This window comes from Pygoscelis adeliae, unplaced genomic scaffold, assembly GCF_000699105.1.
Source record: "Pygoscelis adeliae isolate BGI_AS28 unplaced genomic scaffold, ASM69910v1 Scaffold244, whole genome shotgun sequence".
In the NCBI taxonomy this organism is placed as follows: domain Eukaryota; kingdom Metazoa; phylum Chordata; class Aves; order Sphenisciformes; family Spheniscidae; genus Pygoscelis; species Pygoscelis adeliae.
Window position 1 is genome coordinate 2031656 of NW_008824648.1, and position 15293 is coordinate 2046948.

The 15293-nt window shown below is 46.1% G+C and overlaps 1 protein-coding gene across 1 annotated transcript in view; it reads left to right on the forward strand.

Annotated features, from left to right (window-relative positions):
• ZSWIM8 (zinc finger, SWIM-type containing 8) overlaps positions 1–15293 on the forward strand; it is a 71032-nt gene that overhangs the window by 54631 nt on the left and 1108 nt on the right. The window contains 13 exon segments of the mRNA XM_009322481.1: positions 477–660; positions 1227–1325; positions 2242–2366; positions 3644–3875; positions 4622–4774; positions 5564–5786; positions 5978–6267; positions 7039–7262; positions 7551–8036; positions 8646–8814; positions 11161–11334; positions 12767–12886; positions 13846–14024. Of these exon segments, the coding sequence (XP_009320756.1) occupies positions 477–660; positions 1227–1325; positions 2242–2366; positions 3644–3875; positions 4622–4774; positions 5564–5786; positions 5978–6267; positions 7039–7262; positions 7551–8036; positions 8646–8814; positions 11161–11334; positions 12767–12886; positions 13846–14024 (2658 nt within the window).

Consider the following 15293-nt stretch of genomic DNA (forward strand, 5'->3'; position numbering starts at 1 on the left):
GCACTTGGCCTTGTTGAATCTCATACAGTTAATGCTGTATGCCACCCCGTGCTGTGCCCCTGTGCCCATTCTTCTGCTAGTCAGTCCCTGTTGTGTTGAATGGGTATATTACTTAACATAGCATCCTTTTTTCCTACAATTAAGAGTAATCACCTTTTCCACTGACTTATCCAGTCAAATGCTTCTCCTGATGTTCTTATGAAAGCTGATGCGTTTTTTTCTGTATGCAGCTCGAGTGATAATTCTAGTAAAAAAATTTGTGTATAAATATGAGGCAAGACTTGTATTAGACTTGAAAATCTGTGTTCTGTGTGGAGAGAATGGTAAAGGTGGATAGGGTGTTAAGAGTTGCTGTAATTTTATGATCCAATAAAAACTATTGCTGTACCTTACCATACGTATAGGGAAGAATGGTCCACTGCCCACAGGGCCTTTGCTGATGACAGCTTCTTCTGTTTCCTTGTGGATACTACCAGGTGAAGCTGGCATATCAGGAGTCTGAGATTGCAGCCCTCTTGAAGAAGATTCCCTTGGGCACTAATGAGATGAACACTATTCGAGGAAGAGCTGAAGAACTGCGAGAAGGGACATTATGTGATTACCGTCCTGTCCTGCCTCTGATGTTGGCTAGCTTTATATTTGATGTTCTGTGCACTCCAGGTACTGTCTGCATTGGCTTGAGTGTGCAAAGGGCACATTCTGGGATGCCAGGTCTTAAGGGGTTTTCCAAGAGAAACTGTCTTCTGTACAAGAACAACCTAATCTTGATTCTTCACACACTGTTGCTTGCTCTTCACCTCCATGTTGCTTTAGAGGTATTTTATGCCCCAATGGAATTATATCTCCTTCTGCTTACATTTGAAACCCACTGGAAACATACCACATTTAAGCACTCTGTGTGTGTTTGTAAAATAGTTATAAATGACTGACTTTTCTAATTTTATGCTGGTTGTATTCAGAGGAAGCTAATATAAATCTAGTATTTCAAAAAGAACACAACAACCTGGGATTAGAAGACTGACTTGGCAATATACTGGTTTGCAGCCTTCTGAGTTTAGAGAGGGAAAGGGAAAAAAACCCAAGACAGTGCTGTGGTCTTGAAACTGGTACCAGGCTAGGAATAGGACCACAGGAAGCTCTGCAAATTCAGAAAGCTCTCAGAAATGGCTTTTGCCTTGAGGTCCTAGTTTTGAAAGCTAAGCACTAATTCTCTTGTCTTCTTTCAGTGGTTTCTCCTACAGGCTCTAGACCCCCAAGCCGTAATTGGAATAATGAAATGCCTGGAGATGAAGAGCTTGGTTTTGAAGCAGCTGTTGCTGCTCTTGGTAAGAATCTTTTACAAGAGAAGTCTTTCTTCATCCATGTTCTGCATCCTGCCTCATTGTGGATGGTGAGAGTTAGTAGTTCATTCCAGTTTGGTGCAGAAATGAAAGTGTTTGCACAGTTTATCGGAACCAGATGCAGAAGGATTCTGCATGCCAGGGTTGAAGTGCCTTTGCAAAGCTGTGAAAAATTGAAGGGGGATAACGGGACAGGAACTGAATGTTCTAGTAGTGACAGGAATTTTAGCTTTCTTCTTGCTTTTTTGTCGCAGAAGATGTATTGCCTGGGCTTTAATGGAAATGGACAGTTTCAGAGAACAAAAGGCAATCATTTTAGAAGAGGTTAGACAATGATAGTGAAAGACTGCAGAAGTACTCTCAAGCATTATCATATAATTCAGGATCTTGGCATAATACTGGATTCTTGCATCATTTATCAGCTTCAGCAACAAAGCAGTGATTATATATATTATGTTGACAATACTGTATGCCTGTTTTAAAGCAGCATGCAAAAAGGAATAGAATGGATTAAACAAGGCCAGGCCTCTCTTGCCTCATCTCTGAAAGGAGGAAAATGAGTTCTTTATGGTGTATGAATGCTGGCTTGTAGCATGTGCAGAAACTGGAAAAGTTTGTTTCAAGATGGAGTTGTGGGCTTGCCTGAACTCTTTTCCCATGGCATATTAGGATCTGGTTGTTCTGACAGTTGTAGCAAGCTTAGTATTCTGGGGACAGACAGCAGCTCCTGTTTATTAATGACCTATTTCTGAAGTTAACAGAAAAATGGGGGGAAAAAAAAATCTTCTTTTGCCTGCGACAGAGAGGTGAATAAAATAGTCTGAGGTATAGATAGTGCTCAGGATGTGGTGTAGTCCCATGGGCTCACTTGTCTCTTCATCCCCTCTTTTCTGGCCCGCAGGCATGAAAACAACTGTCAGTGAAGCAGAACATCCTCTGTTGTGTGAAGGCACCCGAAGGGAGAAAGGGGATCTGGCACTAGCCCTGATGATTACTTACAAGGATGATCAGTCTAAGCTGAAGAAGGTGAGTTTCCCTTTAAAAGGGGAGAGGGAGATGCAGAGCAAACCATGTTTGGATTTTGATGGATTTGATAGTTTTGCCAGTGAGCATAAGTTGCTTTGTCATGTTCTGATGATTTATAAGCTACGTTGTAGCGTTTATATTCTTCCACTGATGCAAAATCTGATTGTGCAGTGGGCATTGCCCTGAAATTTCCATGGGTTTCTTAAGGTCCAGTTGGGAGATGCGTTCTCACTGCTTTTAATGCTTTTGCTTACCTGCTAAAACAAGTCCTTTGTCCCAGGGGTTTTCAGTGTGCACTGTGTGTGTGGTCTGGGGATTGATTCTGTTTTGCTGCAGGGACGCTGGCTTGCAGAACAATATATCTAGCAAAGCCTTTGTTTCTTAATCTCTCACCTCTGATATACTAGTTTAGTCCACCTGTGCCTTAACTTCCTATGTAAGAGAGAGAGTAAAACTCTACCCCCTCCACCCCAAAGGAGGAAAAAATATCAAAAACTGCTGAAGCTTTAGGAAGGGTTTTAATAATCTTTTATATTCAGAAACACTTCTACCCAGCAAGAATATTATTAGTGTCTTTCTGTCTACTAAAGTAGAACCACTTTTGCTATACTCTTCTACAGGGAATAACAGGGACGTTGTGATATCAGTCATCTGCAAATAAATGCTCTGTCACAGTCGTGGTGTTCATTTCGTGTGGAGAATGAACAGTAGAAATGGACAAACCCATAAAATGTGGTGATGCATTATTCCCCAATTACGTAATAAGTAAGGATAAGAAAGTGTTATTGTAGGCTGGTAGAAGGCAGTTTCTCTAGTGTCTGAAAGTCTCAGAAGGCTTTACCAGTTTCTGAGTAATGGTATGACAGGATTTTTTGGATGGTGAGCGAAGAATTTTGGTTACTTAAACAAGAACATCTAAGGACTGGCAGAACTAAATATAGAGTCCTCCGTTCTGTCCTTGGTGTACCAGAATTACTTCTGTATTGTGAGTTTTGGGTGCTTTCCAAGTAAAGGCAGTGGCTTTTTGAAGTGAAAATGGGGATATTACTGAGTACAAATGAATCTTTGCTTCTTCAGTAATGCTGGCCACATGGCTCTCAACTGTGCATCGCTGATCTTCAGTGCAGGAAGACGATGCTGACTTTCTAGAGAACAAACATTTTCTCTTTTTTCCAACCAAATGGAATTTATTGTCCACCAGGAAGCTGGTTTGGTACTTTCCCTCTGTGTCAGAGTGTAATGCCACCTGTTTTTTTGTTTTTTCCTTGCTGTTAAAGATTTTAGACAAACTCCTAGACAGAGAGAGTCAAACTCACAAACCACAGACTCTGAGTTCCTTCTACTCATCCAGCAAGCCTACAGTAGCAAATCAAAAATCTCCTTCCAAACATGCTGCCCAGTCCACTGCAGCGATCCAGCAGCTTCCAGGGACTTCTGTCACTCAGCAAGCTGCTGTAAGCACTGCAGTCCAGAGCAGTCCCGAGAACTTCGTGGAGAAGAGCGCACAGGGTAAGAGGTGCTGTGTAAGGCCTATGCTGAAACCCTTCTGTTATCAGTGCAAAACTGTCACTGTACATTTGTGTCTGTTTTGGGAAGTAGTCAGAGTGATTTATATTACCATCTGGCTGCTTGGTGGTTACTAGAATGTCATTCCCCTGTTACCTGTTTGGCTGGATCCATTTCAGTACATGTTCTTGCATAGAAATGCAAGCTAATTTTCAGGTTTTCCTATCTTGAGCCAGTTGTATAACCAGTTAACATAAAACTACTGTGACTCCATCTTTTAGGTTTGTATCACAGAGGTGCAGTATTTCAAAAAGTTACACACTGAGTCAGGTACCTTCCTGCAGGATAAATAACTAAGATTGCTGAAGGGCATTAGAGATAAAGGTGGTTTTCTTCAAGCTGTGCCTCCACTTTGGTGGCAAACATCACATATAGCAGCATTTGGTGGAAAGCAGATGCTCTCTTATCTCTTCCCAAAGAGATCAATACTAGCTGAGGATGACTTCAATAAGGTTAGGGTTGCTGGAGCATTTTTATTCTAAAATTTTTCTGTAGTTGCAGCAAATTGGCCCGGTCTCGGATGATATGCTTAATACTGAAAGAAAATTGAGATAATCCTGCTCATAAATACCACTCACTTTATAAAAATCCTGCATCTTCTGATGTTTATCTTTTTAATGGCCACATCTGGTTTTAGAGATACAGAAACAAATCATAATGTTTACCTTGTCACTGTCCTGTTTATGTAGAGAGCTCTCAGAGGTCCCCCTGTGAACCAGCTGTGGAGTCCACTGTCTTGAAACAAGAGGGAAAGGTCCCCAGTCGTCTGGCCCTTGGAAACCGAGGTGGATACAATGGGAGATGCTGGGGTTCACCTGTCAGGCAGAAGAAGAAACACACAGGTAGGAACTGACTAGTTCATACAGCATCTAGTGCTGTGCTAGGCAGCCTGCTGGGGTTTCAGCAATTCCCTTGCTCTTTCATTCCACTTATCAGCCTTTCCTGTACTACAGAAGCAGTTGATTGTCTCTGAGGTGTTTGGCAAGGAGAAATAGGTTTTGCTCCACAAATTTCCTGCCCCTGTCTGTATGGCAAGTTACCATACCTTTCTTGTGCCAGATGTGTTCTGGGTGATTGGATTAGATATCTGGAGCCGAATGATTGCCGGGCTCTGGGAGCGGAGCACTGTGCTCCTGGGTCCAGAAACAAATTCAGAGGAGCTGCTGCCTCTCTACACTTCTCTTGGGAAGGGTATAATTTAGAGGCTGAAGATGTGAAGAACCTTTGTGTAAATTGTGCAGCATATACCAGAAGGGTTTTCTTCATACTCGTACAATCTGTGGAACTTGACTTTGTATGTATATTTGCTTCTTGTTGTTATATTCTGCCACAAAGCTTGGCAGATGGAGTGAGGGGCTGGGGTGGTGTGAACGGGGAAATAAAGATACATTGTTCTGGGACTCTTCTGCTTTTTAATCCAAGAACTCCAAAATGACACTGATATCTATGGCCAAACTGACTAATTTAATCTCTCTTAATTTGCAAAGTTGAATGCCTGGCAACTGTAAGGCTGACTGTCACTGACACGACTGATCTTATTTGGGACTGTAGGTGATGTGGGTAGGAGTTTACCTACCCACATTACATTTACCAACCCTGGTGACATTACTGTGTTGGTTCTGGTGTTGTAGGCATGGCTAGTATTGACAGCAGCGCTCCTGAAACCACCTCTGACAGTTCTCCAACGCTCAGTCGGCGTCCGCTACGTGGGGGATGGGCAACAACATCCTGGGGCAGAGGACAGGACAGTGACAGCATCAGCAGTTCTTCAAGTGATTCGCTGGGATCTTCCTCTTCCAGTGGCAGTAGGAGAGCCAGTGGGGGAGCCCGTGCAAAGACTGTGGAAGTTGGCAGGTAATGCACAATACCAATGCATGGAGGCAACCTCTAGGCCTGATGTCAGGGCAAGTGTGCATCAGGAAGTACTTCCTTGGGAGCGTTTGCTTTGTTTCCTCTGGACCCTAAAGACAGGAACTCTGCACCCCGGCTAGTGAACTTGGGGTACTTGTCGCTGGCTGAAAGGTTCCTCTATCTTTTTCCTTTAGGTATAAAGGGAGGCGGCTGGAGAGCCATGCTCCTCATGTCCCGAACCAGCCCTCAGAAGCAGCTGCTCACTTCTACTTTGAATTGGCCAAGACAGTCCTTATCAAAGCAGGTGGAAACAGCAGTACCTCCATCTTCACCCACCCTTCCTCCAGTGGTGGGCACCAGGGACCACACCGCAACCTTCACCTCTGCGCCTTCGAGATTGGGCTGTATGCACTAGGGCTGCACAACTTCGTGTCTCCCAACTGGCTCTCTCGAACTTACTCCTCCCATGTCTCTTGGATCACAGGTTACAGCAAAACTTTATTGGGAAACTTGTTTTTTGGGCAGAAAGGAGAGGGGGGGAGGCGAGCTTATGCCCAAAAATGGTGATGCTGATGTGCTGTGGTATCCATGTAAGCTGGCTGACACAGCTGGCAGTACAAGCTGAGCACCAGTGATTTACATGGTGGTGCTTGTTTTGGCCTGGAAAGTTCTTGTGACCTGTTTCTTCTTGTTTGTACTGCAACATCCTTCAGTCCTCAGAGCCATAGACCACTTCTCACACAGAGACTGGTCTTAACTTCTCCTTTGGGGGAGCTCCTGAAGAGACAGACATTTGTCAAGTTTGAACATGCTCTTTGGCTGTGTTCAGGATTTCACTTTCTTCCTTCTTCTGTTTGCACCCAGACTACCTACTTTCTATCCACATGGCTTCTAGAGCCTGAAAAACACACCCTTGAAAAGTCATGTGTTCCTGACACGATGGAAATAGAGCGACAGTCCAGGCTGTGGTTTGTGGGTACTAAAATCAGCTATAGCAAGTTCCTCTCACTGCCTCAAATGCATCTTTAGCTTAACTTTGATAATGGTACCCTCACTCACTGCTTGCTTATTGAGGGCTCTTGCCTGTCCTCTGTTTTGGGAGGAAGAGCCTAAAGTTGACTTAGAGCCTAAGGGGAGCAACTGGGCTCTGTTGCTGCTCCTGAAGGAAGTGAGGAGTGCACCTCCTGTTGAGGGAAAGCTGACTGGAACTGCACTGGGCATACAGCGGTGTGAGAGTCTTCTCTTTTACTCTTAGGGCAGGCCATGGAGATTGGTAGTGCAGCCTTGAACATCTTGGTGGAGTGTTGGGATGGACATCTGACGCCCCCAGAGGTGGCATCGTTGGCAGACAGAGCTTCACGGGCCAGAGACTCCAACATGGTGCGGGCAGCTGCTGAACTGGCACTCAGTTGCCTGCCCCATGCCCATGCCCTGAACCCAAATGAGATCCAGAGGGCTCTGGTGCAGTGTAAGGAACAGGTGAGTATGACATGGGGACTGGCTAGCGCAAGCTGATTTTCGGCATCAAGGACGTGCTGTTACTTGTGGGATTGGCTCCTCTGCCACTGGACAGCCTTAATCCCAGTTCTGTGGATTTCTTATCTTTCATGAATAATTCTGGTTATTCTGCTGCATAATTGTGATCTGTCTGCTCCCCATAGCGTCAGTCATTTTAGAGCACCTTATACTTTTCTCCTGTTGTAGTTTTGCCTTCTTGTGTTTCTGGTTTTGCATTCTTCACTTCTGGTTTTCTTTCACTGCCCCCAGGACAATCTGATGCTGGAAAAGGCCTGTATGGCAGTAGAAGAGGCAGCCAAAGGAGGTGGCGTGTACCCAGAAGTCCTCTTTGAAGTAGCTCACCAGTGGTACTGGCTTTACGAACAGACTGTTGGTGGGACCCCAGCCCAGAGAGAAGGTGCCACTGGCCCCTGCAGTGCCAGTGGTGCACGGGCTGCCTCTGAAGCAGCACGTGGGTTGACAGACAACCGGGTGACCTCTGAGCCGACCACTGTAACAGTGGCAGCTGCGGTAACTGCGGCAGCAACAGTCATGCCGGTGATCTCTGTGGGGTCGACCATGTACCAGCAGCATACAATGGCAGGGCCAGCAATGGCACATACACACACGCAGGGCCTCCACCCTTACACCACCCTTCAGACTCACATCCCCTGTAATCCCCAGTATATTGGACACACTATCCAGCACATGCCGCGCCCAGCTGTCTTCCCGGTGCCTGGCTCAGCGTACCCGCAGGTGAGTTTTGCCTGTGCCTTGTTCATTTACGGTGACTTTGTGTGGCTGCTTCCAGGAGGAGTGCGTCTGACTGGGGAGAGCGTGGGGCTCAGACCTGCCGTGGCTTGAGATCTACCTTCTGCTCTCACTTGCCGATTTGCGATACTGACTTTGGCTCCTCAGCTCAGCTTTTGCATTATAAGGAGCCTTCTGTGGGTGCATGTAAAGTCTCAAGAGCATATAAAATATAATACATCAGTAGTTTTTAATTTTTATTGCTCTATAGTTTCTCAGAAGGCACCGGACAGAAAGCTTGTCTTCTTGAGAGCTTGCAGGCTAAATAGAGACTACAGAGGGAAAACCAAACAAAGGTTATTTTAACCTCTGCCTATTTTTGAAAGTTCTTGGAGTGGTTTTTTGCAAACTGATTAGATTTAAAAGGAGGAGGAGCAAGAAGATGTAATGGTCATGTGGTGCAACATAGTTTCTGTGCTGATTCTTCCTGTGCTTCCTCCTCCCTGTCAGACTGGACTTCGAATGCTCTGGGGTTTGTGTGGGGACATCGTGTTTTGGACTACTTCTAAACGGCCAGGCGAAGTAGACATGACTGTTACTTATTTTCTGTTTTAGGGTGTCCATCCAGCATTCATAGGAGCACAGTACCCTTACTCGGTAACAACACCATCATTGGCAGCTACAGCAGTGTCATTCCCTGGTGTGCCGGTCCCATCCATGACGCAGATTGCAGTGCATCCCTATCACAGTGAGACAGGACTGTCACTGTCTTCCAATGTAGCGAGTAAGTGTTACAGCCCTGGGCTGTGCATAGCATAGGTTTATTTACTGTGCATCCTAGCTGTACCCCAGTTGAGTCCTGCCCCTCATTGACCGCAGGTGGAACCAGGGTTCTTGCACTGAAGGGTTCTGACCAAATCTACCCCAGCCTAAAGATGTGCATGCTCGGGGGTACTGGGATTCATAATGGGGTCTGATTCAGCTAGTGGAGCTTTAATTTCTGTTTAGCTAAATTTCCAGTATGAGATTATTTTGGCCTCTCAGACTAAAGTGAGTTTGGAACCCTCCTGGCCTTTGTGACTTCTAACTTATTAGAGCTTGCTTCCCCCTCTCCTTAGGGCAAGATGAGCATAGATGATCTTGAGCAGGCTCTTGTGGTTCCTTTGGGTCAGATGACTAGAGAGTGCAGGAAGCAGGCAGCAGGCAGACTTCTGCTACAGTAGCACTAATAGATGTCTTTCCTGCCCGAAGGGATTGGAGGCAGCCAGTACCCGAAATGTGGAACTTCTGTAGAGAGGACAGGTGTTTTGGCAGGATCATGTCAATGGCAATCTGAATGATTGCTCACATATGGTGTTGGGGCCACAGTGTTGGTGAAGACCCATCAAGTAGTGTGCAGCACTGGAGCAGCAGATGTTGACTGAATTGTGGATGTGCTCTCATTGCCATGGGGTTTTGCACCAGTGGGTCATGGTTGACCCAGGCTCTGTTATCCCCTCACTGGAGAGGCTGTAATGTTTGCCTATTTGTACATTTGCTTATCAGTGCTTTGCAACTCACCAGGTGCTGGAAGACTGGTACGTGGGAAAGCACTTAGGAGCTGTGTTGTCCTCCTTCATATCCGGATTATCAGGAGAATCTTTTCAGTTATTTTTATCTTGCATTTTGATGCCAAAAAGCCACCACAAAAGCAGCTAGAATAGTCCTGAAAGCCCCAGGATCTGAAAAGCATCCTTTACTGACAGCCTTAGTCCTGGGCTGATGCTGTGACTCTTAATTGTGAGAAACCATTTCTGTACCACTCCAAAGAGTTATGAATCTTCCAGAACTGCTAACTCATCCTAGAGCACTTAAAATAACGAAAGGAAGAAACAACTCCACCCTTTCCAGTTGCCATTGTTTGTAGCTTACATAAACTTCTGTTCTCAGTTCTTAAAATACTGTTTCACTGTTCCTGGAGTACGTAATCATGTGATGATGCTTGAGCTCTGGCAACAATTCAGCTCATTCTTACGGGTTATTCTCCTTGGCCAGACTTCAAATGCAGCATGGATTTTGCCCCACTTTGTGGGTTGTTTGGCACTGTGTGCCTGCTTGGTTGAGGAGGTCAGACAGATCTTTCCTGGGAGGCATATTGTTCTCAGGTATTCAACTACTCACTAGTAAACATTTTAAAAAAAATGCTGGCGGTGGCAGGGGAAGAGGAGAAATCGGAACTTGGAGCATTGCCCAAGCTGGTGTAGTAGCACCACAGAGAAGCTGTGAAATAAGGGTACCAATGTGCACGCACCTAATGGCATCTCTGCTCTGGAATTCTCGGACAAACCTTGCTTTTTCCTCTCCATACCTTTCTCGAGACGGAAACTTAGATAAACTTGAGTCCCTTGTCAGAGTACAGCTTACTGGCTCAGTATTAACTGTTGTCTATACAAGGTTAGGTGGTACAATGTAATGGATTTTCCTGTGATTTCCCTTGATTTTGCACATGCTAGTTAAGAGTCTGAAGGTGACAGCTTCTCAAGTTTCCGTACTGTTTTTGCTGTTGGTACGCGCTGCCAGTGTATGCAATGGCTGTTCTTTCCAAGGATGGATTGGAGGCTAGCTGCCAGTAACATTCTTCCTGCATGGTAGCTGGATGGAGCCATAGCTGTCTTACAGCAGAAGTGGAGGAACCTCACAATGTTGGACTTTTATCTTTGAGTGACTTAATACTGCTCCTGCTCAATGATTTTCCTCAGCAGTTTCTCATCAGGTGTAGACATGCACATGCTTGTTTCCTTGGACAAGAAATCAGAACCAGACATGTCATTTAATAATAGCAAAGACCTTTGAGACAGCACATGTATTTACATGTAAAACATGGATGATATGCATGTTCATGGTATACTGCAAAAGAGATGGACAACCGTGTAACTGACCCCCTTCAGGCCCTACTTGCAAACGAAATAGAGATATTCCTGGCCTATTGTATTTCAGTTGTATGTCTGTAGTTTTTGGTTGCTGTATTGTTCTGTTTAGGGGAACAGAACACTACATTGTCTGGGGCGGTCAGGTGAGGGAGATGATGGCCCAAGTAAACCTTCTTTTAGGCTGGTGGTGGGTCCTAATGCTGCTGTTTTGCTCTCTTCAGTAGGAAGTGTCCATGCAGGATCAACGTTCCCAGCGATTCAGGGGGCTTCCTTGACAACTCTGTCCTCACAGCCCAACTCCCTTGTTACAGGGGGTTTTCCTGCCGAGGATGAGCAGCACAGTCAGCCTGTGAGCCCCCAGGGTCTGCACTACCTCCACTCCGCATACCGAGTTGGTAAGGACGGCCAAGTGGGTTTCTATGGCCCCTTCGAGAGGGATTCAGGGCAAGGCTGCAGGTTTTCACTATCATTTGGCAATTTGCTACTGCACCGGTTGGGGGTGATGGCATCTTAGCTACATGGGGAAAGCCAGGTCATGATCATATGTGGAGGCTAAAAATGGAGACAAAGCAATAGAAGATTGAGCAGTTGCTGTTGAGAGCCATCAGAGTAGAAGAGAAAACTGAGTGGGTTAGAGCTGGGAAGAGTCTTGCCTTTCAGCAGGTGTATGCAAAGGAGTCTGGATAGGGCTCTGAGGATGTGGTTGTGTAAGTTGTGACTGTGCGAAAAAATGGAGTTCAGCTCCTGCTCCTCATGGGTTGTGCAGGCACACCTCTAGTTTAATAATACCAGTTGAGTCTTCCGAGGCACAGAGGGATGTGCCCTGTGCCTCTTTAGCTAGATTGTTGAAGACTGACATGGAGGGAACTTATATTTTGTGGGGAGTGGGTATGTAGTTAGCATTCTTTTCCCAGTCACACTGGTTATGAGGAAATAGAGTCTCTGCCTGAACTGCAATTGGTACAAGGATATCAGTCTTGGGGTTTGTGATTGAGCTTAGACTGCAGTAAGCTACTCGTACATAGTCATGGTCCAACCCAGTGGATACTTGGGGAGGGAGAAGGGAGCCTCTAAGATAAGCAAAGCCAGCCCAGGGCAGCAAATGAAGAGAAGCAGCAAGAAAATGGAAGGAGGGCTATCTGGAGGTTGCTTGAAGTTTTTTTTGTTGAAAGCTAGAGTAGAAAGTACTTGTTAGACAGAAAGGGGTGCAGATGTCATTGGAAACATCGCACTGGTAAGTGGTAAACCATGAAAAGCATTTAGTAGTCTGAATAACAGAGAAGGGGGTGGGGGAAGAGGGTCTGGAATATCAAGACATAGTGCCTGCTGGTATTTTAAAACTTTTTAAATGGGTGGATTTGCGTGAAGAATGTAGTGGAATAAGTGAAATGTTTCCAGATTGGCAATACTGCAGCTCAGCATTGGCTTGTTGTCTTGCAGCTGAGTAGGTTGATGTGGGTAGCTTCTCTGCTGCAAAATTTGGAGCAAATGCATTGCTTTCAGGACACCTCTTGTAGTGCAGCCTTTGGGGCTATCTGCTTGACCCTGCTGTAGGTGCTAGCAGAGTCTCTCTTTGCAGCTCTAGTGAGGTGTGATGGCAGTGCAGATTTCCGAACCTGGAGCAGCAGATCCAGATGTTCTTGCAGATACTTCCTGTGGTGAGAGGCTCCAAGATGGGCCTTTTGTTTCTCTCTGGACTCTTTGGAGCTAGGGAATTTTCTGCTGATGAAGGACAGGCCAATCAGGTTGTGTTGCAGTGAGTGAAGTGCTAGACTAAGTCTTACTGGGCAGAAGTGCTGCTTGACTCTGGCTGCCCCTTTCTCACAGGGATGCTGGCTCTGGAGATGCTTGGCCGAAGAGCTCACAACGACCATCCCAACAACTTCTCCCGCAGCCCACCCTACACGGAGGATGTAAAATGGCTCCTTGGGTTAGCTGCGAAGTTAGGTAAGGCTCAGAGCAGTACTTCAGCAGAAATCCACTTGCTGGGATTTGGACCGTGGTGGGAAAAAGCTCTCCAAAGAGTGAAAGATTGGGTGAACCTGATATCTGATCCAATTTCTGAGAACGTTTCAGAAGATCCCTGCTGCTCTTTCATCCAGGCAGTTGTCCCATTTCTGGGTTCTGTAGGCGTGCTGTTGAATTTTGAGGCACTGGATGAAGTGCATGGGGTTGGACAGGGCTCAGAACTTGTATTTCTTCCATTCTATAACAACAACTTTTTCTTTTCCCTTTCCACTATCTTGTAGGTATTCCTCTTTCTTATGTAGGTTTACACCTTCTGTGAAGACCTTTTATAGCAATAGGTGCTTAAACCACCAATTGTTTGGTTTTTCTTGTTTTGTTTTTACTTCCACATTGCTCTTGGATCTTTTTTGTCAGTTCATTTTTTTAATTCTTTCATCAGCAGTAAGAACTTAAAAAAAAACCCAACCTCTACAAACAGCCTGTCCAGTGGCATGGCTTCTCCTGCTGCTGCTGGGGGAGCTCCACTGTAGGCAGCAGTGGGAAAGCTTGACTGTCTCTCCACGCTCCCTAAGGCCTGAGCGTTGGAGCGTCTAGGTGCTTCCTAGATGGGGAGGCAAGAAGCAATGGGAGGAGGTGCCATGTATCCTTGCCTCTGTAGTTACCTTGCACATCAGTTGTCTTTCATATCCCTTTTAAAGAGAGGTGAACTGGGAATATCAGTGACTGAGGTGGTACCTGGTCTCTACTCAGACCTGATGGGTATATTAGAATGATCTCTTGTCCCCATGAGTTTGCTAGAGTGTCTCTCCCGAGCCTGCTGGAGGATACATTACACTGAGAAGAAGGTGCTCCAAATCCAGGTTTTTGCTGGGAGGTACCTGATTTCTTGTGTTCCTCTTACCTTAACGCTGTTGTTCTGACTTCTCCTTCCTGTGCAGGTGTAAACTACGTGCATCAGTTTTGCGTTGGTGCAGCCAAGGGGGTGCTGAGCCCTTTTGTGCTCCAGGAGATCATCATGGAAGCTCTACAGAGGCTCAACCCTGCCCATGTGCACAACCACCTGCGCACCCCAGCCTTCCACCAGCTGGTGCAGAGGTGCCAACAGGCCTACTTGCAGGTAACGTATGGCCTGTCTTCCTGCCTGTCAAAGCTGCCAGGCCATTGCCTGCCTTGCAGGTACTGCCTGTGTGTGTGTGTGCAGAGGGGAAGGGGACCTTGGGTACTGGTAGCTGAACTGGTCCATTGCCTGATGCATCCCTCTCCCTCAGTAGGGACTAGAATAGGCATCGCTTGCCTGCATGGAGGCTGCGTCATTGTACTGCTTCTTCCAAGGCCTCTTGCCTCCTGTGCTCACCACAAAGGATGGGGTGGTTCTGTGTTCCCCGTCCACTTTCTTCCTCTCTCCAAATGCTACCTGTACCTTTTAACTTCTGTACTTTGTCTTTGCTATGTTTTCAGGCCCCCTGCCCACCTCCCTTCGTAGCCTATCTTTTTTTTCTTTCCTTGTTTGTAGCCTGTCTTCCCCTCGTCATGAAGCCCTGGCATGGCTGTCTGGTGTGCCAGTGCTGGCACTAATAGTGGAAGTGGCTTGGTCAGCTACCAGTACGGATGAGATATCTCAGGATTTATTGAAACCAGGACAAGTGTGTTGCAGTGAGCCAGCTGGAATACCAGAGCTGCCTGTTCCTTAAAACAGTGTAAACAGGATACACCACATGTACCTACTTCTCTTGAATAAACGACCAGAAGGGTGATTCTGTAGACATACTGTCCAGGTTGGATTAGCTGTCCTATCACCTAGGTGATATTTTTGAGAAATGACAGTTTCTTCACTTAAGCTCTTTTTCTGAGCTACATTAGGGAAATAGATTTCTCAAAAGCTGGACCTGCAGTTTTGGGGCCTTAGTTGAGAAGCTGATGGAAGTGACAGCGCTAAGCTAAGCCTAGAGGTATTTTGTAGCAACTTAGTGTAAGCCTTACTCCTTCCATACCCGTTAGCAAAGGAGATGTCCAGTGAACGTGCTGGGTCCCCATGTATAACCTGCAGAATGAATGGTATGAGGGTTAGATGCTGGTGGGTGGTGGGGTAGAGTGTTAGCTGGCCCTTTTGCACTGTACTATGGCACACTTTGGTGCTCATGAAGGAGAGAACACCTGCTGATGCTGTGTGGTGCATTTTGGTACTCTGAGGGGACACTCGCCTTGGCCGTGTTAGGATGTAAGATACAGCACTGCTGTCTTTTGAGCTAGCTCTCCTCTGTCAGAGCCTCTGAGTCTTGGGACCTCTCATGGGGTAACAGGATCATGTGACGTATCACCCTGGCAGCTCTTGAGTCCTCCTCTGAGTGTCACCAGCATGAGGGTGGTGAGCAAATACCTTAAGGCT